The following is a 27105-nucleotide window of genomic DNA, read 5'->3' as shown; positions in this document are numbered from 1 at the left end:
CGCTGCGGTGGCGGCGGCGGAGCGGGGGCCGGACCGCGCTCCCTCCTCCGGCTCCGGGCTCCGGCTCCCCGGCCGCGCTCCGCGGTCCCCAGAGGCGGCCAGCGGGGTGGCCGCAGCGCAGCCCGGCCCCGCCCTCCTCCTCCCTCCCGCCGCCCCACACGTCGGAGTTCACCTTCCCCTCCAGCCGTCTACGCTTCCCAGGCTTCTCGGGAGCAGAGAGGCGGAGGAGGCGAGGCTGCTGCCCGGAGAGGCCGCCCGCCGCGGGGTGCGGCTCTGAGCCCCCGGACGAAGTTCAGGGGAGCAACTCCGGCCCGGAGCCGCCGCCGGGGACGCCGGGGACACGGGCCGGCGGGCCGAGCCCTCCGCAGCGCGCTGGCAAGTTTGTGGAACACTTTCTAGGAATTAGGTCTTTTTCCTCTCCCGTCCTCGCCCTGACTTCCGAAGAAAGAACTTGGTTTTGGATGGCAGTGGAGCCTGAAGAGGGAGGGTTGGCACACTCCAATAACCCCTCCGACTGGGCTGCGTTTGCGGGAATCTGGGGAGCCGGGGTGGAAACTCCGCAGCCTTCGGGGCGCCTCCGCTCATTCGGATGAAGCTGAACGCGCCCCATCCAGGACCGCGCCACTAAGCCCTTCTCACCCTGCGATCTGCTCTCCTTGACTTTAATTAGCATCTAGGCAAGTCTGAACTTTGGACCTACCTCTTCTTTTGATACTTATTTTTGTACTTTTGCTCTCTGGGATTGGTTTCTTAAAACAATCTGGATCCTTTTTAATATGTCAAAATGAGTCGGCTGATGTTTACACAACTACTGCTCTGTGGATTTTTATATGTTCCCGTCGATGGTAAGTTAAAAATGCTTTTATTCCCCCCCCCCCCCCAAAAAAAAAGGAAAAAAAAGAAAAATGCACACCTTCCTTCCTGAGGGGGATGTGGGCTCTACATGAAATGACATTGTATGTATAAGTCCCTTTTGGTCAGGTGTGGGGTCTTGAGGGGGGGGGCGGTCATGGATTTTAAGTCTTTTGTTTCTAAACAGCTGCAAGTGGAACACATTAGTAGTCGCCTACTGTTGTTTTTTTAATTAATTGAGGAGATGGACAATAAATGATAGGATCTTAGTTTTGTTAGAAGAGAATTATTAAAGGAAATCTCTTGAAAGAGTCTATTACGGTGGTGCTGCTCTGTTTGGTGTTAGTTCTAGTATCTGAACTTTGACTTAAGACACTCAAGTGAAGAAAATTAGTAATGGATGTTGCACTGAAGGTTCATTGAGTAAGGAATGTGGGCCGAGGTCTCTCTGGGAAAAGTGTGTATCACCTTCATGCTGGCCAGTGCCCTCCTAGTGTGAAGTCAGAATGAAGAATTTAGATCACAGTGAGGAAACTGTCAGAAGGGGACTGGACCAGGTTCCAACAAGGGGAACATAAGCTCCCGGTCCGCTGGGGGCAGCTCTGTCCCCTGTGGCAGACACAATGGGGATCGGAAACAGGTGCTGGCTGCTCTCCCTCTAGGTTGAGACAGTGTGTCAAGCAGCCAGCTTTCTGCCTCTGATTCTTCTGTCTTTTGTTCAGATTTAGTTTCCTGGTATATTTTCTTTGGATGTCAGTTTCTTGTGAGAGAATTGCAAAATCCCCCCCTTTTTTGGAGCTGTTTTGAATGACAAGTGGAAGTAATCATTAATATGTTTTATTGTTTGTTTAAAGAAGGAAATCCAGAGGACATTTGGTATTAACCTTCTAGGGACTTTTAATTTTTTACATCAATGGAAAGAATTGGTCTAAGGAGAAGACTGGAGCTTGCCACCTCCCCCTCCCAAAAATGGGGATTGTAGTACTTTAGTTTTTGAAATACTGTACTTGTAAAGAATTGGAGGTGTGTTGGTCCAAATATTTGAGCCATCATAGTTGCTTGTTGCTACATAAACTTTCCTCCAGCATATGCATTGTGGACAAATTCATTATTTGGGACACTGCCTATGTTTTGCCCGCCTGTAGGAGCTAACTTTGTTCTTGGCAGCTGCGATGCACAGAACCCAATATATTGGACTCAGAAAGGAAGCCTTTCTATGAACGTGAGGCAATACAGATGAATTTACCTATTGCCAAGTGGCAGCTTTCAATCCTGGGCTACATAAGTGCCTTTGCCTCCCAGCGATAGAAGGCAAGACATTCATGTGGGCACACTGCTTCTCTCTTCCCAGTTCTAAGTGTAGATGTTTAGGAATTAATCACTGTGAATTATAGTGTGGCAATATCTATAGTCATATCTAATAATTCATCATGCATTTTCTTTAATACATTTCCCTTTACAATACATTTACATCTCCATTACAAAAAGTATTACATATTTTTTCCCAAATGTGTTTGAGTATTAGGATGAGAAGACTTGGATGTAAGCTTTTGGGTAACATGTTCTCATAAGACATGAATTTACATTTTTCAATACCAGAAATACATGTAAAAGCTATTTATTAGACTACAGAATTATTGCCCAGTTTTGTTATTGTTGTTTTTTGTTTTGAAACGGTGTGGAGTGAGGAGGAATACAATTAAATTGCTCAGTGGAAGTGACAGAGGGAATCAGAAGAGCTTGGTGTTACAGAATGTAATTAATGTACCAGAGTGTTTGGAGATATATGAAACAAATGCAATTAACCAGCTTGCTGGAACAGCAGTAGCAAGACATCATTTCTCTCCTGTCCTCCCTCCCTTCTAGCCTGCCTCCTTCACTTTTTTCCCTTCTCTCCTTTCTTTCCTTCTCCCCCACCCTCACCTCCTTCCTTCCCTAAGGACAACGTAGGACTTTTGTTCTGATATAATTTAATAGGATAAGGGTGGGGGGATTTGTGTCTGGGTCACCATCATGCAGCCAAATGTAGCAAAAAAAAAAAAAAAAAAAAAAAAAAAAATGCCTAGGGTTGAGAAATTCAAAAGGTAACATTTTTTTTTTCTGTGTTAAACTAATTTTTGCAGTTAGTATCTAAATGTCAAAAGCAAATAAAACAGTGGACACTTAGTGAGTTCCTATGTAAATCATACTGTTGACTGGTGACATCGGATTGCCTTTGGTTTACTCCAGAATGATGACAGCCTCTCCATGGGGACTGTTGAAAATTTGGGATGTAGACAACACTGCCCTCTAGGCTATTTCAACACTGAGTGCTCGCATGTATAATGAGGGAGTGGACTGGTGGGCTCTTTAAGCTCTCTTACTCTTCTAGGATGCCAGGATTTCTATGTACTTATTATCCTTCTTATAAGTGTGTGCTCATTCTCCCCATGAATTTCAAATTTAGAGAGGCTTGTGCCATTTCAAAGATATACTGACTATCCTTGTGCTAGACACAAAAATTAATTTTATTCGGTGACAAATGATACATAGATTTGCATTGAAATTTGCTTGGTGGGTTATTTATATGTGCATTTTTATGGCATATGAAGAATGTTAGCATTTTGCCTTCTCATAGAAGGTACATGCTAATATTTATGATTGTTCAGTATTGTGCATCTGTAGGAATCTATAGAAAATAAATGTTAAGTTAGTTGATAACTACAGGCAAACTTTTCTATTTGAGATGTCAGTGCAGATTTTCTCATTTGATAGAGATTAATCAAATGCAGATTTTTCTTTACTATTAATAGGAAATTATGTAATGAACTTAGCCTTTGTTCTCCAGATTTTCTTTATTTTTAAATAAGGATATGGTTTCACAGTCATTTACAGGGAACTAATATAAACCATCACAAGACTTTTAATTACATGTATATCCCATACATTCTGTCAATTCAGTACTTTTATGATACTTTAATATTTGTAAAAGGATACTTTTAAAATGAGAATAATTTTCTTATCTAAGCCTTAACTATTTTTTTCCAGTGTTGTTCTCTTTTATGAACCCCATCTCCCTGAAGGATGATGCGGGTAGCTAAGTGGTGGCAAGAGGTGTTCACTTGAAGATTCTGCCCTGATTGAAGGCTTTGCCCATATGCAGCCCTAACTATTCTTAAATGGAAATGACACACATGGTATTTGGGGAGATAAAGATAATGTGTGTGCACAGTGCAGATATATAATCTCATACAGTTTTATACATTTTGCTAAAGTGCTTCTTTTAGTAATAGGCTCATTATTGTAGCCATATGTAGTCCATTTCAGAACTTAAATTGCATATAAGTAACCTGAAATTTGTTCTTGGGACTATGCAGTAATATGAGGTTTGAATTGGCTTTGTTTGAATAACCTTTGAGTCTAGGCAACATGTGGACCATAAACCAAAAGGATTTCTTAGAACATCAAAAAAGACTATCTTAAAGGGATGAAAACGTCACGGTTATAGGAAAAGAACAATTCTGGCCATCTCATCCTTGAGCAGCCTGCATAAAATGGCATTTTGATAATGAAAATATGGATATGTAAGCACATTGAATACATTTGGTTGCATATATAATAATAATGAAGGGAGCTCATGTATGTGAGATGAGTGTTCAGTAAAATTTGCTTCAGTAGTTCCTGCATTCGGTAGGAGATAAATTTACTTCCTATGTGCATTTTAGTTTTAAAGAGTATCAGGAATAAAAATTTTCCTTTTACTTATTTCTTCTCCTACTCGTTCTCTTCTCCTCCTTCTTTTTTGAATCTGATGTAAGAAATTTAAGAAGTATTTGAAGAGTAAAAACATAAGTGAGGCTGTTTCTTGAATAATAATTTAGAACATCTGCATTTAAAGGAGATATGTTGATAATGTTTTACTTTTGGGTATATCCAGTTGGGTCCTCAACTTTATCATTTTTCTTTCTAATACTATATAGCTTTATGGAAATTTATTTTGTATAGATTCTATCTTTTTTTTTTTTTTTAGTTTAGACAGAGAGAAGTCTACAGATTGGTGTTCAAGCAGACAATGGAAACTTATAGAGTATCATTTTATAGATTAATTTTTAAAGAAAATATTGTTATTTTTTTATAGTATCTCCAGGTATTGACCTATCAACCTAAATCAATACATTAATATTGATTTTATTTCTTCTTTTTAATTATTGACAAAAACATAAGCCTTTTAGGGGAAATTCCCATATATTTTTAAAAATGTGTCAACAGTATGATATGTTGTAATAGAGATCTAATATAGCGTTTAAAGTGTGTTAGTCTTAAAATAAAGTGTAGCACTCTCACCCAAAATACATATCTGTAACTCAAAACAACATTATTCCTAGTGGGAGGCCTAATCTAGGCCTCAAACCTTAGTGTTTTCTTCTGCATTTGCATCTAATACTTAAGATCATTCATCTCATTGCTGATACTTCTTATCATTGCCCAGTCACTGTGTGGAAGACTGTGAGTTCCATGAGTTTATAGTTTGGCTCTTATACCATTGTAGTTCCACATCTAGCTGACTGTTTGACATCTTTGTATGGTAGCTAATAAGAATATATCAAACTGAAGCCTGGGATAGGATCTGCTCCTTTTCCTTATCATCTCCAGCTCAGTAAATGGCATCGCTGTTCACAGTGTTTTTCATGATCCCAGACTAGGAATCATTCTTGGCTGGTACTTACAGCCCATATCCAAATTGTTAGTGAACTCTGTTGACTATAAACAAACTCAGCCAGATATTTCTTCAGCAAAATGGGTTTATTTGAGAGCAACAAGAAATTCCAATATGGTAATGCAACCACGGTGAGGCTGAGAAAGTTTGCTAAAACAAAGAAAGGGGAAGAAGAAGTTAGAAAGGCCTATTACAGTTTCCCTTGTTGTGCCTCATGATGGAGGTAGAGTGGGAGAGCTTCTCATCCTGTCCTCCCTACTTCACTTTAAATGAGGTTTCTGTTAATTAATTTTCAAAACCTTTTGAAATATATCCTGGTACCAACAATTTTATTTGTGTGTTTGTGATTTTCAAATATGCAGCAACACTAAAAGAGCTGTACAATGAACACTAAGATATCCCACTTAGATATCCAACTACTAATATCCCACTTGCCCAGCTGGGGATATTAGTAGTTGAGTGTCACGGTTTGATTCCAATCGGGGATCACGCCTGTTGCAGGCTTGATCCTCTGTGTCGTGTGTGCAGGAGGCAGCCAATCAATGATTTTCTCTCATCATTGATGTTTCTATCTATCTCTCCATCTCTCTTCCTCTCTAATATCAATAAAAATATATTATACATATATTTTTAGAAAAAAAAATATATCCCCACCTCGATTCTACCATTATTTCACTTGATTATCATATATTTATTTATCCATTTATCCATCTGCTCTTTTATTGTTTTGGTGAATTTTCAAATAATTAGGTACCAAATGTTTCTTGCTAACTCAACCACTATGATCCTAGACAAAACCTGGACTATAATATTACATTAGCCTGATAAATGATCATTTGCTTAATTCCTGCTTGTCCTATCCCTGCACCTTATCCCATCCCAGTTTCTTCTCTACATAGCAGCCAGGAGGACCTTGTAAAAGCATGTGAGATCATGGCAGCTCCTTGCTCCACCTCCTAATGGCTTCCATGCAGAACCCTTCACAGCAATTTACAAGGCAGTTCAAGTCCAAGCCCCTCTCTGCCTACCTAACCTCCTCTCTTCACACTCCCCACCTAGAGCCTAGATTTAAAACATTCTTTTTGATGTTCTGTTTCTGACTCAGGACTTTTGTATTTGTTATTTTATCTACTTGAAATGCACTTCCCCAGATCTCTGCATGGGTATGTTCTTTAATTGATTTAATAAGTACCTATCCAAAATCATCTCTTCAGAAATATGGGCCATCCTATCTAAAACTGCTCCCCTTACACCACTATTGGGCTGCCCCTATTCCTGTCTTAATTTTTTATAGCACTTGTCACTTCCTAGAAGTATAGAGTGCCTGTGTGTATGTGTTTTGTATATTGTATATGCATTACCAACTGTGAAGGGATTGACATCTTATCCTACTTGCAAGCTAAGAAGTTAGACTACCACAACTTGATGATTGCAGGCAGGAGACATGAGATTCCTGGGTGAGAGATGATGGACTTCATTAGTCATGCCACAGCAAGCAGCATGACTCTATGTATGTATTGATTTACCTTGACCCTGAGGTTCATTGGGGGCAATATACTGGGTCCTAAGTAGACATAGTGGGTTAGCCTCACATGAGGGTGGGGACCCAGGTATTTTATAATGGGAAATGAAGAAACTTGCCTAATCTTTTACCCTGGAGAAAAACATTATCTTGACTATTTTGGACAGTAAAAAGTCTGCCTTCTGCTCTCAAAGCAGACTACCTCTGTTACACAGGACTGCTTGCTATATACATATCTTTGAAAAGGTAGTTTGGAATGAAAGGGTAGTTAGTGCCTCTGCTAGCAAATCATGCAGAAACATGAGCATCCCATGGAGAACTTCCCGCAGGTATAGACAGAGATGTTTGTTGACTGTCTGACTCTAACACTGAGCTTCTATAGCAGGGACTGAGCTTTGTTTGTCATGTTTTCCAATGTCCCAACAGTGCCTGGAGCACACGATGACACAATAGATATTCAAATATTTGTTAAGTGTATGAAACGTGCTTATGGAGTACTTCTGAAATGTTTGTTTTCATGCCCTACCCCAACACAGGAAACACTGTTCATTTGAACTAGGCTAATTTATATTTTGGGGTGTGTGCATATATAGGGAGGCAGGCAGAAAGACAGACAGATAGAGAGGGTTATCAAACATGCATATTTTGACACAAAGGACAACATGATTTCTGGTGATTTGATATTCTGCCTTTCACCTGTCAGGAGGTATAGAATTGACCATTTACTTTAGTATGCCTCTCTTATTCTAACCAAGACTATTTTCTATAATTGTGGTTTTTATGGTCACTCTCCCTACAAACACTGCTGTGCTGTGCTTTTTATTACACTGCTGCGTGGGGTGTGTGTTTAGAAGGGCGCTCCTTCAGATGCTGCTGATGTGCCATAACAGGACCATTGCATTAAGGAATATCGACTTATATGACGATATCTAGTCTAGAAACTGATACTTTTTCTACAGTTAGGACAGCTTTCCCTTTCAGCTTTAGCAATAGGTAGAAATGATTATTCTGGTACCAAGATAGAATTAATCTAAAATTAATCTCCAAATGTATGAATTTCTAATAATTGACAACTAAGAGGAGGATTGAAAGTAGTAATGTTGCAAATCCTACCTGCTATTGCAAACATCATGGCCAGGGCCTTGTTTACTATCACTGACAATAAACCGAGATAAACTCAGGAATTTGGCAGGTAGGACCATCTTTATAGACCTTTTGATTTTAAGAAAATAGCTTAAAGGAATCAACTAAATATACATATCTATATTTTAAAATCATTGAGATAAAGGTCAACATATACATTCTCTAAAATTTGCTACTAAAATATTTCTCTCAATTACTTTATTGAGATATAATTCACATACCATGCAATTTGCCCACATAAAATTTACAAAGAATTTTTTTTTTGTTTTTTTTTGTTTTTTTGTTAATCCTCTCCAGAGGATATTTTTCCATTGATGTGCAAGAATGGAAGGAAGTCAGAGACACACAGAAAGAAACACCATAGATTGGTTGCTTCCCACACTGTCCCCACCCGGGCTGGTGTTCAAATTTTCAATCAAGGTATGTGTCTTTGACTGGAATTGAACCTGGGACCCTTCAGTCCTCTAGCCAATGCTCCATCTACTGAGCCAAACCTGTTAGGGTACAAAGCAGTGGTTTAATTCATGGAGTTGTGCAGCCATCACTAGAATCTAATTTTAGAACTTTTTAATATAAAAAGAAATAGAAACCCTGCATCATGTTCCTTATCTACTACCCCTTCCCAGCCCTAAGAAACCACTAGTCTATTTTCTCTATAGATTTGTTTATTCTGGGCATCCTATATAATAAAGCCCTAATATGTAAATCGACCAAACAGCAGAACAACTGGTTGAGAACCACTAGCAGGGTCATTTAAGACCGTTGGAAAACACAGATATTTACATTATGATTCATTATAGTAACAAAATTATAGTTATGAAGTAGCAATGAAAATAATTTTATGGTTGGGGGTCACCACAACATGAGGAACTGTATTAAAGGTTAACGGCATTAGAAAAGTTGAGAACCACTTTTAGTCTAATGTTTTTAAGGGTCATTTGTATTCTACCATATCTCAGTGCTTCATTCTTTTTCATTGCTGAGTAGTATTCCATATCACTTATCCCTTGAATTATCCGTTTATGGGTAGTTAGGTTGTTCTTACTTTAACTGTTATAAGTATTTCTGCTATGAACATTCATGTATTAATTTTTGTGTGCACGTATGTTTTTATTTCTCTTAAGTGGAATTGCTAGGTCATATGGTAATACTATGTTTAACCTTCTGTGGAACTGCAAAATTGTGATCCAAACCAGATGAATTATTTTATATTTTAACTTGCCAGGTTATGTGGTAAATTTATTCTTTCAATTCAACTTGAAAATAAAATATTGAATAACCTTTATGAGTTTGATATGATGTTTTGTAGTGAAGCCATTTTATAGAATAATTATATGCCTTAAATTTCTAATAGTCTTAATTTCTAATCCTTCAGTGATTATATTCTATGTCTTCTTAATTGCCCTGTAATGTTTTACAAATGAAATTAATCCAAATTGAACTTGTTACTTGTAGCAGAGACCTCAATAATACTATATATAAATCATAGAATACAAAGCTAGAAGTTTTACAATTATTGTGATACAACTCTCTCATTGGTTGGACATATGGAAAGCTAAAACTTAGAGAATTTCTGTCTTTTATCACAGATATCATTGTTACTTAGTGGCAGAGCTAAAATGAGAGTCCTGGGCTGTTTTATCTCTGCTCTGTGTTTCTCTTGAGACAGTTTCCAGCTTCTCAGAAATGGAACTTTTTTCTGAACATGTCACCAAGAAAATTAACTTGGGATACTTTGATTCAACACATGGATATTGAGCACCTTCTTATAAACGACACCCAACATGATGAGAACTCTGTAAAAAGCACAATGACCTGTTAAATAGTTCCCACCTTCAAGGAGATCACTCTTTAGTAGAGAAGATAGCAGATGTTCAGTTCACTAATACTAAGGTAGTATCTGATAGGTGGAGGTTGAAGGCTCACACACATAGTCTGAAAACTCGGAGAAGGAATTGATGTATTTTCAGCTGGCGCAAACTGGGAAGGGTCAATTTTTAAATGGGTCACTTAACCTGGGCCTTCAAAGATAAATGGAGTTTTATTAGCCAGCGAGAGTGGAAATTACCTTTCTAGCAAAAGGAATAACAGGATAAATGCCATGGAGATGATAGGTATGCTAGGGGAAAGGCAAGAAGGCTAGTTTAATAATAAAATAGATTGTTCATAGGGGAAGAAGTGTGAGATGATTATTGAAAGACAGTCAGTCAATGAACACTGCTGAGCAAATTTGAGCAAGTAATTTAATGTTTTCATGCCTCACTGTCCTTATCTGTAAAATGGACATGGTAACATTGTCTATCTCATATAGTTGCTACAAGGGATAAATGAATATACATATGAAAAATATATGTATATATGTATTATACATATATAGAAATATATGCTTATATGTAATATAATGTTCTCTATGTAAATTATATATAAAACACTCTGAATAGTACCAGGTACAAAATAAGCACCACTTAAATATTATTTGTCTCTATATTAATTATTAGTAGTAATTTTACTATTTCCTTCTGAATATAGAAGTAAAGTTTAGAGGACTTTGGAAATCAGGTTAATTATGTATTACATGGTCATTTAATTATAATTTTCATATAATATTTCAAGCATGATACTTCAGGTGATTGATTAAGAAATTTTGCCTCACGCTAGCTGGTTTTACTCAATGGATAGAGCGCCATCCTGTGGACTGAAGGGTTACAGGTTTGATTCCAATCAAGGGCACATGCCCAGATTGGGAGCTCCATCCCCAGAAGTGGGTGTGCAGGAGGCAGCTAATCCATGATTCACTCTCACCATTGATGTTTCTATCTCTCTCTCCTTCTCCCTTCCTCTCTGAAATCAATAGAAATATATTTTTTTAAAAAAGAACTTTTGCCTCTTAAGGGGACTCATCTGTGGCCACACCTATGCAATTGTAACAAACGTTCTATGACATGAGTGTTTCCATTGCATCATATGCTGATTACAGAACAAGTGGGAGTCCCAAGTGAGTGGTATTCTGAGTTAAAAGAGTAGACAAGAGAGGCATACTACAAACAGCAATTTGTTAACAAATAAAACAGGCTTGTTAAGCCTGCATTCTGGTTAATGTTGACTGATTTACATTTTATCAAGAATATATTTTATTTGGTGCTGTTAATATAAAGTGCCATGAAAATAAATCTTATATAAGACAAACTTAATGGCCTCTAAGTAAATATTCCTAATTTTCTACAAACTGCATAGACTCCACTCACATTTTTTTTTCTAGATAGTTCACCTAACTTTCTTTTATTCAGTATAGACATTGAGTTTAATAATTTTTACAATTATCCATTAATAAGATTTGCTTGAGGGGTTGTGTACATCAGAAAAGATTACCCAAATACAATAATATCATTGCTATTGTAGAAGGAATACCCATTAGGTGGTCAGAGCCCTGGAGTCCAATTTTAGTGTTTCTTTTAAATTAATTATATAATTTTAATTCTTACAAAAACAAATGATTAGGAAAAAAACACACACATAAAACACTACAATGTAAGATTTGACTGTAATCTCCAATGTGTCATTCAGCCTTAAATTCTATTGTTGTAAGTTATTTAATTAAATGCCCTATCATTGATTATTATGTTTGAGTACTGTTGAAGGAGAAAGTTTAACCTGGAAAAAAATTATAGAAAACCCTAAATGTCCATCCCTCAAAACAACCTTTCTTCATTGTCCATTCTGCATGGGTTATATTTCTGTATTTTCTGTGGGCTTAATGATGTGAATATGGCTGACAGGCCACATTCACTAGTCTCATGATTCACATCCACTTTCATTCATTAATGACCATTGGTACTTATTGTTACTTTATGTATAAATGGAATTTTTAAAAATTAATACTAGGAAAACACTAGTCTTAAGCCAGTGTACTTAGTTTATGGCCACTGTAACTAGAACCATATGCCACATAGCAATTTTAGCTCAGGAGAGGGGGTTAATAGCTACTTTTTAATTTCTGTTGTAAAGATTGATGTGGGATCTCTTTCCCTGGTTTTTGGTCCCATGCCTTTTTGGACATGAGCTGGAGGACATGGAATATAACTCAACTGTTCCATTACACTGTTTTTCAAGTTTAAACAAGGAACACACAGTTAAAACCATTTGGAATTTAAAGGATTTGTCCAAAGCCCATGTGGCAGTTATAACCAACTAACATATTCATAAGATCAAAAAAGAGAGAACTTTTGATTTGGGTTTTCTTTATAAAGAAAAGCTTGTAAATCAAGGTTATAGCAGACTTTGAAAGTTTTACAATATTTATTTTCAAATGTTAGCAAATGCTACAATATAGTTAATTTGCTTAGGTATATCTGATAATTATAGAATGTAGTTTTCAGGGTTATATTAAACTAGAGGCCCAGTGCATGAAATTCATATATGGAGGGAAGGTGTCCCTCAGCCCAGCCTGCACTCTCTCCAATCCGGAACCACTTGCAGGATGTCTGACTGCTTGTTTAGGCCGATCTCTTTCACAATCCAGGACTGCTGGCCCCCAACTGCTCACCTGCCTGCCTGCCTGATTGCTCCTAACCACTTCTGCCTGCCAGCCTGATCACCCCCTAACCACTCCCCTGCCAGTCTGATCGCTGCCTTACTGCTCCCTGCTGGTACAATTGCCCCTAAGTCTCCTCCCCTGCAGGCCTTGTCACCCCCAACTGCCTTTCCTGCCAGCCTAGTCACTCCCAGCTGCTCTCCCCTGCAGTCCTGCCCCCCCCCCCCCAAATACCCTCCCCTGCAGGCATGGCCCCCCCCCACCCCCAATGTCCTCCCCTTCAGGCCTGGTTGCCCCTAACTACCCTCCCCTGCCTGCCATTTTGTGGCAGCCATCTTTTGTCCACATGGGGGTGGCCATCTTTGACCACATGGGGACAGCCATCTTGTGTGTTAGAGTGATGGTCAGTTTGCATTTCACCTTTTTATTTTATAGGATTAATGTAAATTCAAGATGAACCTAGCCAAAGGCATTCTAATTTGTGCTTTATATCTTAAAACTAACTTTAATATATTGACAAATAACAGTGTAGTTAATGAAAGTGAAGTCCATTGTTGATTTATGAAACTAGAGAAGATATTTTGCTTTCCCCTTCTTAAATGATCAACAGCTGTCTGTTCTAGCATACCTTTGCATAGCAACAGGAAGAAGCCATCACCCCAATAGCTATTATGTGAACCTTTACACAACTGTGTCCCTGACTGTAGGAGAAACTGAGTGAGAAGAAAATGCCTGCTAACTTAGCACTCCTCAACAAACACCCCCCTCCCCCAATGCAAAATGGACAGTGAGGAGTTATACCAGCAATTTTTTTTTTAATTTCATAGCACACTTAAAATAATTACTAATTTTCTGAGGCAGTCCAAAAAAAATGCATTTTTTGCTGATCTGACAAAAAGTTGATATAATTTTGATTCAATTCACACTAGACAGTTATTGTTGTGTTGGCTGTTGTCTTTTTTATTTATTTATTTATTTATTTATTTTTTTAAAAAAAATATTTTATTGATTTTTCACAGAGAGGAAGAGAGAGGGATAGAGAGTTAGAAACATCAATGAGAGAGAGTCATCGATCAGCTGCCTCTTGCACACCCCCCACCAGGGATGTGCCCGCAACCAAGGTACATGCCTTTGACCAGAATCGAACCCGGGACCTTTCAGTCCGCAGGCCGACGCTCTCCACATATGTCAAACACAAGGCCCGCGGGCCAAATCCAGCCCGCCAGGCCTTGCAATGTGGCCCGCACCGTGCTGTCATCACTGCACTCCGCTGTCAGTTTATGACATTGTCAGTTTATGACTGTTCAGTAAACCATTCGGCCCGCGATTTAGGCTGGATTTTAGATTTTGGCCCCTTCTCTGATTGAGTTCGACACCCCTACTATCCACTGAGCCAAACTGGTCCTGGCTTTTTTTATTTTTTTAAATCTAAAGGGAGGAAGAGCTCAATGCCTCTGACTAAATAGTCAGATATTGCATGACTTAAAAATTCTTGTGGCACACTAGTTGAAAAATCACTGAGTTAGAACACTGAATTTGATGGCATCAGAACTACTTTTTTCACTGTAGTGATAATGTCAAGAGTTAAAAACTAATAGTATCTGATTCTTGTACTTTCAAATCTTCAAGCTGTCATTTAATTGAGATTTACAACCTCTTTTCTTCTCACAAATGCTGTTTAATAACTTCACCATAAAAGAAGTGCTAACACATTTAACTGGTCAGTTCCACACTGGCTATCATGAAAACAGGTAGGTGATTTTGTAGCTAAGTATGTTTTTAAGTGTTTCAATCCGCCTTTGTGATTGAGAGCCTGGATAGTGTCAACTTGTAATACAAAATGAAAGAAAAAAGAATGGGAAAATGTGTACAACACGCAGATACAGATTTGGGGCAAAGATGGCTCTTTCCCCTTCCCATCCCCCCCACACACATGGCTATAAGATATAAATAAACTGCTGAGTTGTTTGATGCCTGGCCTCTACTCACAATCCAACTGACAACTTTTATTTTAAGAAGAACATTTTCCAGGCTATGAATTATTGTACTTTTATGTTAAACTGTAACACCTGTGATGTTCATCAGTTGGGTCTTATGAAATGCTCTCCAGATTTTCAAAACACTCAGTAAATGTGTGTCATCATGTTAAATTTAAATTCTGAGTTTGTTCAATTTTTCAGAAAGTCTTTTTATCTCTCTAAGCAGCAGCGAAACACGGCATGCAAATAAGGCAGCTAGAGGATTGCTTTTATAGTCTTAGAATGTAATGCTAAGCTTTTTCAACATAGATGCTATAGGAGTTTACACATAGCCTTTGCATTCAAAATAGTCCAGGAGGTGCAAAGTTCTGCCTGGGAGGGACACTCTCCATGAACACTAAGCAGGGTGATGTTAGAAAAGTGAAAAAAACAAAATAAAAAACTGAACTCTTGAAAGAAATGAATTGGACCAGCATTTGAAATTACTATATATACCAAGAGGACAAGCTAATATTTAGTTCTATGGATTGTTAACATTCACATAAAACAGAATTATTTAGCATTTACTGAATCCTTTCAATCCTAATCAATTTGGGATCAAATGCAAAAGACATGTGTCTGGCTTTGTATGATCCCAAATTCTTCCATTTTCCCTTTGAGCAGATGACATGCCTTTTTTGCTCACTGATATTGGTTGCTAGGAGAAGTGCACTGGTCTGCTCTCCTCTTGTCCAGCAGTAAAACCAAAGAGTGTATTGAGTAAGAGAAAAAGAGGCAGGACACAGTACAGGCCATGAATCATGACTTGTCTCCTGTATGTCCACCTTCCTCTCATTGCTTTTCCCTTTAAAAACTTTTGTTTTTGCCAATGATGCCTTCTTTCAGCTGCTATCTATAATCCTTTTGAAGCCTGAGGGGATGAGGGTTGCTAAAGGGAGGCTGTGCTGCTGAGAGTCCACTCAGAGCAATAATAAAAGCCTTGAGAGTTATTCATGGAGCCACATTAGTGAGAATGCCCTACCCAGTGAATAGCATCAGTCAGCTGCCTTTGAAATCGGGTGATTAATACCTTCTGTTTTTAATGGGGGGAAAAGGCAGACAAGAAAGGTCTTCATACTACTTTGGCTCTTTTGCAAATTAGCTCTTATACATTGTCAAAGCTTTTGACAAAGAACTTGCTAAATTTTCAATACCTGCTGAAGTCTTTTTTTTTTTTTTTAATAGTGTTTCATGAACTGTTTCTCTGTGGTTACTGTCAGATAAAATTGAAATGGTAAAAAATATCCCAAATGAACACATAAAAATATTAGTTAGCCATTCTTATGTTTTGGCAATATTTGTGATGACTAGGAAGCCAAAAGCATGATGTTAGTGAGTATATTCAAAATGTGTCTGAGCTGATCTATTCCACAGCATCCGGATCACATTTTTGTGTGTGAGTTTAATAAAGAAACCAATTACAATGCTCTTGAGATTTTAGAAAAGCATCTAATGAGAAAGTGTTAAGGGTGGCAGGTGTTTATTTCCCATAAGCACTTCGATTTAAAGCACAGTCTGTAATTTACAAATAAGGTGTCATATATGTACAGGTTTATATCTGTAGTCTACTTTAGTTAGCATAAGGGGTTAGAGATGCCACCTTTACCTCTTGTCATATCTTTTTTGTTGTTGTTGTTAATTCTCACCTGAGGATACTTTTCCATTGATTTTAGAGAGAGTGGAAGAGAGAGGGAAAGACAGAAAGAAACATCAATGTGAAAGAAACACGTCAATTGGTTGTCTCCCGAAGGAGACGCAATCAGGGCCTAGGCCAAGGAGGAGCCTGCAACCAAGGTATGGGCCCTTGACCAGAATTGAATCCAGGACCCTTTGGTCCAGGGGTCTTCAAACTACGGCCCGCGGGCCACATGCAGCCCCCAGGGGAGTCTGATCCTGCCCGCCAGGTTTTTTGGGCAGTGAGCGCAGCCAAGGTGTTACAGTAGGAATTTGTAGTTCATATAGTCCGGCCCTCCAGCTCTCTGAGGGACCGTGATCTGGCCCCCACTTTAAAAAGTTTGAGGACCCCTGCTTGGTCCTTAGTCTGACACTCTATCCACTGAGCCAAACTGTCTATGGCTCCTTATATCTCTTGATTACATTAGATACTTGGATAGTTCAAAGAAAATGTCTAAGGTTTCAGAACCTTATCAATCATCTGAGATGCATAGAATAGAGAAACTTCCTGTTTGAAAGCTTTAAAAAAAATACAAGTTGATGCTTTTCCATACATTGTCAACATGATCCTACTGTCATCCAGACATATTTAGATGGTAAATTAAGCTAAACCTTGGTGTTCTTTAAAATTACTCTTATTCTGCAATTCATTTTACATTTATTTTTTATATAGCTGCCTAGTTGTCTCTTTATCTGTACTCATGTTCACTGAAAATGCTTTACTGTAGTCAGAATATGAGAGCAAACATTTAAAGGACTCTGTATGAGGCCTTCTTAAACCTGTTTTTCACCATGTGGAAGTGAAATATCTTAAGAGGTGGTAATACCCAAGGGCAATCAGAGATGAAAATGTAACAATTTGGTAGGTGATGTCTAGAGATCAGTTTCAAGTGAGGTCTGATTTAACATCTTTATTAGTGATATAACAGAGGGAACAAAATGATGAAGAAATGACATATCCCAAATTTAGAAATCTATCAAAATTTTTTCTTTGTTCCAACCCCCACCTCCATTGAACATAGACAGGATTTATATAAAAATAAATAAATAAATAAATAAATAAATAAATAAATAAATAAATAAAAATTAGACAGCAAAAAATCTTAGCAGAGTGAGAACAAATGCTTTATTTGGTATATAAATGTTAACTAATTCTTCAGGGAAATAATCTGAAATCTAGATATCTAACTAGAGGGAGAAGACAGCAAAGCAATAAAAATAAAGGGCCCAAGGGATAAATGTGTGAGTGGGGCAAGGGGAGAATGTGATTCAAATTAGGAGTGTTATGTCCAGTGTAAAGGTCAGGAGATTTTAGTACTCATTTAAGGAATATTGGACCATGACGAGAGAGTGAGTCTCTTCCAGTGAACCTGGCTTAAGCACAATTGATTTTGCACTTCATTGTCAGAACATGAGAATGGGGCCAAGATTTTGGCAGAATAGAAGCAGAAGTGAGTACAGATATTCATTTGGAAGATGCTTGCCAATTTAAAGCTAGAGAAGGATGCACTTACTGTCTCTGTATACCTTGGCCTATGTAGATGAGAATTAAGATGTACCCTATTAATCCATTTTTTAAATATTAAAAAAGGGAACAATTAACAAAAATGGAAGCATGTTTAAAATATTTCACCAGCCAGTTTTCATGACTGAGTCAGAAAAACTTGAAGCAATGGGTTGTGTTTAGGTATTCTTATTTTAAAAGAATTGTTGCCTTAAATTATAGAAGCTCCTTAATATAAAGATGTATTATATTTCAAAGGAAATGTAATAAACAATATGAGTCTGCTAGGTAAGTACACAAGAATTATAACAGACTCAATGGCTGAACTGGGTCCAGAACATGATCCTCTTTACTACTTTCAACATTAGTGAGGTCTTACTAGATATGCATCCTTTGGGGCTGTACAACTTAAGATAAATGTGAAAAATTCAATAGTCTTTGTTCTGTAGAAAACCCCAAAATCATAACAGGAGTATGTAATTATACCTAAAACTGACTACATTAGTTGGAGTACTTTTTGATGTGTTTTTCTTCTAATTTTATTATTTTAAATAAATTATTCGTAGAGGGCAGAACAATATCCTATCATTGGATTTAAAAAACCACACTTCTTGATTTAAAACATTTTCAATTGTTTATTAGGAATCACACGCAACTGAGAATCTGAAATTTGGTGATTATTTTATTTCCTGAATAGCAAACTCATGAAAATAGAAAGAATGCAGAGCTGACTGCCAAGGCTCCTCAATGCCATCATCATCCTGCCGGCTCCTGGGACCTCTCCGTTAGTTAGTAAAGGCAGTGTAATCTATAGACTGGGTGCCCCAAACCTTTAAGGGCCAGGTAGTACCTACTGCCAGCTTTACTGCTCACAGGCCTCCTGCTTCACAACTACTCAACCGGGCTTTTTAGGAAGAAAGTGGCCATAAACAATATGTAGATAAATGAGCAGAGCTGTGTTTCAATAATATTTTATTTATATAAGCAGAAATTTTTATTTTTATAATTTTTGTCATAAAATAGCTTTCTTTAAATGCTTTTTCTATGATTTAAAAGTGAAAATATGTATATGTATATATATATATATATATATATATATATATATATATATATATATATATATATATATATTGATTTTTCACAGAGAGGAAGGGAGAGGGATAGAGAGTTAGAAACAGAGATCAGCTGCCTTCTGCACATCCCCCACTGGGGATGTGCCTGCAACCAAGGTACATGCCCTTGACCAGAATCAAACCTGGGACCTTTCAGTCTGCAGGCCAACTCTCTATCCACTGAGCCAAACCGGTTTCAGGGGAAAGAAAAAAGTCTTATCCATAAGTTATAAAAAGCAAGGGGTGGGCCAGATTTGGACTGAGGGTTGTAGAATACAAAATATTGCCTTTTATTAGAGGAGCAGAAGAAAGAATGCGCTAGGAAGGGCAAGCAACAGATGGAGTAGAAGACAGCTATTCTACACAACCCCCGAATATTATTTCTCCATCAATCTTCATCTATTCCTTCAGTATACATTTAAAGTGCACCTACTACATGCAGTTAATTGAGCTCTTTAAATAAGGTCATGTAAACAAGGTCATTGTCCTCAGTGCTGCTACCATGGAGGTATTTGTGTACAGCTTGTTGAGAACATGAAAGGCTCTCTAGATAGAGCCTTGTCAGAAAACTTTGTTTCTGGCAGGTAACTTGAGCAGAGTCTTAAGTAGAAAAGGAATGTTGTGACTGCTATTTGGACAAGTGGTTGTCATACTAGGCATAAGATGAAAAGGGTATTTAAGGCATGAATTTAACAGAGATGGTGTTTCTGGTTGAAGTATCAGAACAGGCAGGAGATTCCTTTCTGGGAAATGGGGTTTCTTTATCTTGAGAAAGATTCAGTCACAGAAAAAAGGCAATACAAACCCATCTAGAGGTTTTAAAGTGAGTTACTGTTATTAAAAATACAATATGTGGCATCTGTGAGAGTATCATTAAAGGCAATAAGACCAAAGACAGAGAAAGGCAGTTTAGGGATAAAATGGGGGTATAAACAAGGGAATTGTCAGTAGATGTGAAGAGAGATAGACTAATTAAAAAACCACAAAGGAGGTAGGTTTGACAGAATTAGACTTGAATTGGGAATTTCAGTTGAGTCCAGTTGAAGTACTATCAAATGTATTTGTCTTAATAATTTTTCAGTGTCCAAGGGAAGATTTTTCTTCACGTCCTTCCTTTCTGTGTCTCTAAAGTTAAAGGTATTAGAGTTCTTTTGCTATGTGTGATTTCTTGTTTAGTGGGTATATATTTGAACTCAGCTCAAGATTTGTATGTAATTTTGAAATATATCAGCTTCTATATATATATGTTTTCCATTGAAAAGTTCAAATAGTACCATTTGTATGAAATCTTCAAAATCAAAACCAAATTCACAGAGCTTTCTAAGAGAAATCTCTACTTGTTAGCATACAGCGAGGCCCATCTTTATATCTTGGTCACTTTATATCTGTTAAAAGAAAACATATGGCTCAATTAATGTTGGATGAAGTAAATTTACTCTTTATAGACAGCTTCTTAAATTCAGAAGCCAACACAATTTTTGTTATCTGACCCCAAATATGTTGAGGAGTAAAACCTCTTGTTGAAGTCAAGGATCTTGCTTCCTTCAGTAGAAGAGGAAATTGGTGGGTGAAGGGAGGAAGCCTGAACAATGGCTCCTAAACTAAACATGTCTTCTGCAGCAACTCCGTGGGAAATAAGCCTGAGGATTTAGTTGCTGGGGAGACTGTACAAGTGAGATTCTCTGCTTTTTGTACAAGTATGTGTTTACTTCATTCCCTAGTCCTTGGACTTTTGATGTGAGAGAGTGATAGACAGAAATGAGCCAATATCTCAGTAATATAAAAGTAAAGAATAAGTTAAGATAGACAGTGAGGTGATAGAGGCCATTTCCTAGAGTTTCTAATTGGTTGTATTCTGTTATTTTTATTTTACTGTCATGCTTTAGGGGCACATGATTGCTCATATTTGAAAGCCTATGGGCACTGTGCCATAACTCACTGCAACTGGAGACTAAGTAGTCTAATTGCAAAATTTGGTCAAAACTATCTATTCTAATATATAAAAATCCAGATTCCATAAAGACCGACTGAATGCTCAGCCGAACACCAGAAGTCAGTCCTGGTAACCCAGCACTGAGTGCTGCAAGTCTGGGCACAGTGACCCAGCACTGACTGCTGAGGAGTCTGCGGATCAGGCCCAGAAAGAGGCCAGAAAAGAGAAGAAGGGTCTGATTCACAGTCTCCATGACAGCTGTCGATCAGCCGTTGTCTTTCTCTTTCTCTCCAGGCTTTGCCAGCAGCATACCTCTGTTTCTCTCCCAGGCCCGGAGATAGGCCCAGAGATGCTGACTGGCATAGAAACTGACCAATCAGAACCAAATCTGGGTGAACTATGGGAAGCCAGTGGCTGACTAGGAGGCAGAGCTTTTGACACTGACTGGCATAGAAACCGACCAATCAGAACTAAATCTGGGTCAACTGAGAGGAGCCAACAGCTACATAGGAGGTGAAGCTTTTTACGCTGACTGGTATAGAAACCAACCAATCAGAACCAACTGAGTAAACTGTGAAGAGCCAATGGCTGCCTAGGAGGTAAAGCTTTTGATGCTGACTGGCATAGGACTGACCAATCAGAACCAAGTTGTCCAGTTGGAGGCGAGATCAGGCTGGCATGGGAGGGCAGTTAGGGGTGATCAGGCAGGCAGAGGCAGTTAGGGGCAATCAGGCTGGCAGGGAACAGCAGTTGGAGATGAGATCTGGCCAGCAGGGGAGGGCCGTTGTGGGTGAGATAAGGCTGGCAGGGAAGAGTAGTTGGGGGCAAGATCAAATTGGTAGGGGAGGGCAGTTGGGGGCAATCAGGCTGGCAGGGGAGGGCAGTTGGGGGCAATCAGGCAGATAGGCAGAGGCAGTTACAGGTGACCAGGCCGGCAGACAGGTGAGCAGTTAGGAGCCAATGATCCCAGATTCTGAGAGGGATGTCTGACTGCCAGTTTAGGCCTGATCCCAAATTAAGGGGTCGCAATTGGAGAGGGTGCAGGTTGGGCTGAGGAAACTCCTCTCTGTGCATGAATTTTGTGCACTGGGACACACACACACACACACACACACACACACACACACACACACACATATATATATAAGGCCAGTGAATGCCTTAACAAGCAGAAGGACCAGTTGCTATGATCACCAAACCAGCTCGACCGGGGCTGGGACCGACTAGCCAACTCCTTCAGGCCCTCCCCCACCTGATCCCACCCCCAATTGGCCCCCACCACCCCAATCAGCCCATAGCCCCTCCCTCTAGTCAGCTTTGCCCCCAATTGCCCTTCCACCTTGATCAGGGGCAGGGCCAGTCAGCCAACCATCCATGGCCCCTTCCCTAGGCCACTGGCCCCCAGTCAGCTCCCCCAACCCATTCAGGGGTAGGGCCGGTCAGCTCACCATCTATAGCCCCTCTCCATGGCCAACCCCATACTCAATCAGCCGTCACAATCCCACTTCCCCCCTGGGCCCTCCCCTAGCCAGCTCTGCCCCTCATTGCCCTCCCCCACACCAATCCTGGGTAACGCTGGCCACCCAATCTCCAACAGCCCCTCCTCTGGCCACTGATCCCCAATTACCGCCATCCCCCCACCTCAATCAGGGGTGGGGGCCACTGGCCAATTGCCCTCAGACCCTCCCCCCAGCCAGCCCAGCACTAATTGGGCCCTGATTGGAATGGGCTGTCCGGCCAACCTCCTGCCATCTCCTCCTCTGGCCCAGATCTGTGCCAATTGGGGCCAGGCTGGCCAGATCCCACCCCTGCATGAATTTGTGCCCTGGGCCTCTAATATATATATATATATATTACTACTACTACTACCAATAAAAGCATAATATGCAAATTGACCAAACTGCTGAACAGCAGAATGACTATCTGGACCACCATGCTATGACACACAGTGGCATCAGGTTAGCCTAGGTGAGTACGAAGTGATTGGACAGGGGGCCCCTAAATCACCCCACAATCTCCCCACAGAGGGAGGCCTAGGCCACCAGCTGGTGGAGTGATTAATCAGGGGGGCTCTGTGTTCACCCCAAAGAGGTAGACCCAGGCCACCCTCTGTGGAGCAATCTATTGGGGGTCTCTGTGATCTACTGACCCAAAGAGGGAAGCCCAGGCCACCAACTGGCAGGCTGTGGAGGGTGGGTGGGGACCCCCTCTACAGGGAAGGTGATCACAGAGCTCCATAATCATATCATCCCGCAGAAGGAGGCCCAGGCTACCTGGCCAATGGCATTGCAGTGGGTGTGCAGGGTCTCCCTCTGCAGGGTGATTGATCATGGGGCTCCTGGACTGCAAGAGAGCACAGAACTGGCTGAGGGACCCCCCAAGAGCATGAATTTTGTGCACAGCCTCTAATCCTATATAATAAAATGGCAATATGCAAATTGACCCTAATGGTGGGACAACCAGAATGACTGGTTGCGATGATGAACACTGACCATCAGGGGGAAGATGCTCAGTGCAGAAGCTGCTCCCTGGTGGTCAGTGCACTTCCACAGAGGGAGTGCCACTCAGCCAGAAGCCAGCTGGCTTCTGGCAGCTGGGATGCTCCTCAGGCAGGAGCCTCTCCCAGAGGGATGTCTGACTGCCAGCTTTGGCCCGTTCCCCTAGGGAGTGGGTCCTAAGTTGTTAGGGTTGTTAGGTGGACATCCCCTGAAGGTTCCGGACTGTGAGAGGGTACAGGCCAGGCAAGGGACTCCCCTGAGTGCATGATTTTTGTGCATTGGGCCTCTAGTATACATATATTTATTTAAAGTATACTAGTAATATTTTGGTAATAAGTATTTCAATAATTGAGTGCATATACATTAAGTTAGAAGTTATGGAACAAAAATAGCTAGGTAGGCATTTGTTCTCTTTCAGAAATAACATATGTAAGATTATTCACCTGGAATTCACCCTTCTATAACTTTAATACACTACTGTTACAGTTTACTTTTTTCTTTTAGATTGTCTTTTATTCAACTTCCACTACTTCTTTTCACTGACATTAAACCCTTTTGCATGTAGTAACACAAAGCACATAATATTGAAAGAAATGACCCGGAAATTGCATAAAATTAATTATCCATGTTTTGTTATTGAGTCAATAAATCATGTGTAATATTAAGGAATGAGCTTTCAATCTTATAGTCTTTAAACTCAGGAAGGACTAGTTTGCTATATAAATGGAAGCTCTAGAGGCATATCTAAATCACTAGAAGTACAGAAAAATCTCAAAATGAATCTAGAATAAAAATATAAATACAAAAGAAAATACAAAAGCCAAAGGAAATATGATAGAGTTTTTCTACATTTTTCTCCTCTGCATCATGATTTCCTAACATACTATCCTAGTGTGATATCTGAGTACCTTTAATACCCATTCCATGTCAAAGTTATACCAAGTTGAAGGAAAAAGTATATTTTGAAAAATTATTAAAAAAATATATCCATGTATAAAATGATAAAAAAAGTAGGATTGGACTGTAACTTATATGATATAAATATAAGTCAACTACAGTTTTGTACTCTAAACAGCTTATCAAAACCAGTGGGTAACTTTATTGCACCCAATCCCAATTAGTTTATTTCTGTAAATTTGTATAACTGCCAGAACTTTTTATATGTTTTCTTCTCTAATTTCAAGTTTTAAATTAATCAAAATAATGTTTATAACATGAACTTCATTTGGCAAAATGGTGATGGTTATAAAACACAACCTTTACAAAGCAATGTATTAAATTAAAAAGGTAAATAGAGCAGTTGAACTGTCTTTATAACTGAGAAAATGTCACTAATAATGCCTTTAGGGAGAGGATTAGGACATATTTTGTAGGTATTAATCTCACACAAAGAGGAAAGTTTCCTTCTGTGGGAAAGCATTAGATCACAGGAAGGCCTTAAATATTTGGGTAATAACTTTGGGAAACTACACTCAGTCTAAACAAGTTCCAACAAGACAGTCCTAGACAAAGGAAAAAGAATGAGAGCCACAAAGACCTACTCCAGTACTTTGTTTCCAGTATTTTTCTGTAATGTAACAAAGATTGTCTTGATTTAGTCATCCTTTGTAGATCCATCTATTCAAAAACTTATTCTCCCTCTCTCCTTTTTACAAGGCAGGTGGTATTTAGCAAATTAGGTAGATCTTATAATGAACCAATTTTGTTTGATGAGATTCATTAGGATTAGGCAACAAAAATGAAGATGTATATTTGTACATAAAAGTTCCTACTATATATTGTTAATAGGTTAATTGATGATGTGCTTTTATTCATAAGATCTGAATGCTGTGTAACATTTTAATTAGAAGAAGGAGACACTAGCAGTCTAATTTCTTGAAATTACATGGGCAATTTAAAAAATTAAGCACTGGAAAATACTGGGAGTGGAACATGGGAAAAATATGATATATTTGATGAAATTTTCACAGCTCTAAATATGCAAGAAACTAAAAACTTAAAAGACATAATATCTCTGGCAATTGTGTTTTGTTGTAGATATGATAACATAAAAATAACTAGTCACTTTTTTCAAATATATTTCCTACTGTCTTTAACTTGAAACATAAAATAGTTTAGTTAAGGTCATAATTGTAATCAATAATATATGCAACGTGTTTTATAGATTAAGAAATATACATGTACCCTTATGTTTATAATATATGTATGTAGACATATACTGTATATTTGTATATGAAATACACGCAGATACACATAAATGCATGTATGCACATATATATACATAAATGATTATAATTTAGTTAAAAATGTACACAGCCAAGTTAAAAGGTTCTGGCACTTCTATCATTTTTTAAAATATTTATTTGAGTTAGTTAATAACATGCAAACCATCCATTTCTTCTTTGTATTTTATAATTTTTTAAAAAAGTTATGTACTTGGATTGGAATTATAATTGAATTTTTGTCATTAGATTTGTCTGTGCATGTATGTCTATGTGTGTTGTTTTTACTATCAGAAAAATGAGTACTTACATTTCTTCCTAACTTGATATTAATAAAATCCTATTACAAAATTGGGAACAAGGAATATATTCAATATCTTTTATTAAACTTTCAAATATCACTCATAGAATATGTGCATAAAAATTTAAGTATAAATAATTTTAGCTTTTAGTAGTCTGTGTTTATTCATTTCCTTGAGGCAAAACTCATATGAAAATTAAAGCTACAATGCTCTAATGTTTAATTACCTGGAAAATTTCTACTGAATGTAAGTAATACAATAGATTTGTTATTGTGATTTATAAAATATATTGCATTTATCTATTATAGCCTGATCCACACATCCCTAAGAATAATTTTCCAACTCCTCTCAGGTTTAGTGAAGACCTCAAATACATAGGTAGTACTCTTGAAAAAGTAAAGGAAAAAGTGAATCTGTGGAATATGGCACTAAAAGATAAATTGCTGTGGTTTTTCTTTAAATTCATCTTATTTTGCTATTTCCAAGTTTATGACTTGTGATTAATTCAGGTTGTAGAACAGATGCACATTAATTCATTAATTCCTCCAAAAATATTTGTTTGACATCTGCCTTGTGCTTGTAATAGTGTGGTGAACTTTCAATTTAGTGGGAAAGATTTATATATATAAGAGACTAATATGCAAAGTGTCCCCTTGGGAGTTTGACCAGGAGACCATGAGTTCCATAGCTTGCAATGACATGCCCTGACCACAGGAGGTGGTGCAGAATGAAGGAAGGCCCCAGCAGGCAGCAGGGAGATGGCAGCCAGGGAAGGCCGTGGCCAGCAGCCAGAAGGCCCCAATCGGCCCTGATCATCAGCCAGGTCTAGGGACCCTACCTGTTCATGAATTTCATGCACTGGGCTTCTAGTAGATAATAATCACACTGAATATATTAGTGCTCATAACTGAATTTCACTCTTATAAAGGATGTCATGAATAGATTTAAAGATCTACAAATAAATAGATTTAAACATCTATATATAGGTTGTCATGATAGATTTAAAGATCTACAAAATTTAGATAGTTGGACCTGGAGGCCTGCAGGGGAAGCAGTATCTAAGCTGAGGCCTGTGATATTAGAGATAGTTATCTGAGT

General features: G+C 38.6%; 1 protein-coding gene across 17 annotated transcripts in view; it reads left to right on the top strand.

Moving 5' to 3' along the window:
• The first annotated feature begins 718 nt into the window (after positions 1-718).
• ROBO2 (roundabout guidance receptor 2) overlaps positions 719-27105 on the top strand; it is a 655712-nt gene continuing 629325 nt past the window's right edge. For all 17 annotated transcript variants that reach the window (XM_084875913.1, XM_084875907.1, XM_084875905.1 and 14 more), the window contains exon 1: positions 719-845. In XM_084875913.1, the coding sequence (XP_084732039.1) occupies positions 785-845 (61 nt within the window). In that variant the 5' untranslated portion in view covers positions 719-784. The remainder of the gene's footprint in view (positions 846-27105) is intronic.

Source organism: Pipistrellus hanaki (assembly GCF_964339955.1).
Source record: "Pipistrellus hanaki genome assembly, chromosome: 2".
Lineage (NCBI taxonomy): Eukaryota > Metazoa > Chordata > Mammalia > Chiroptera > Vespertilionidae > Pipistrellus > Pipistrellus hanaki.
This window is presented reverse-complemented; position numbering and strand designations above follow the sequence as displayed.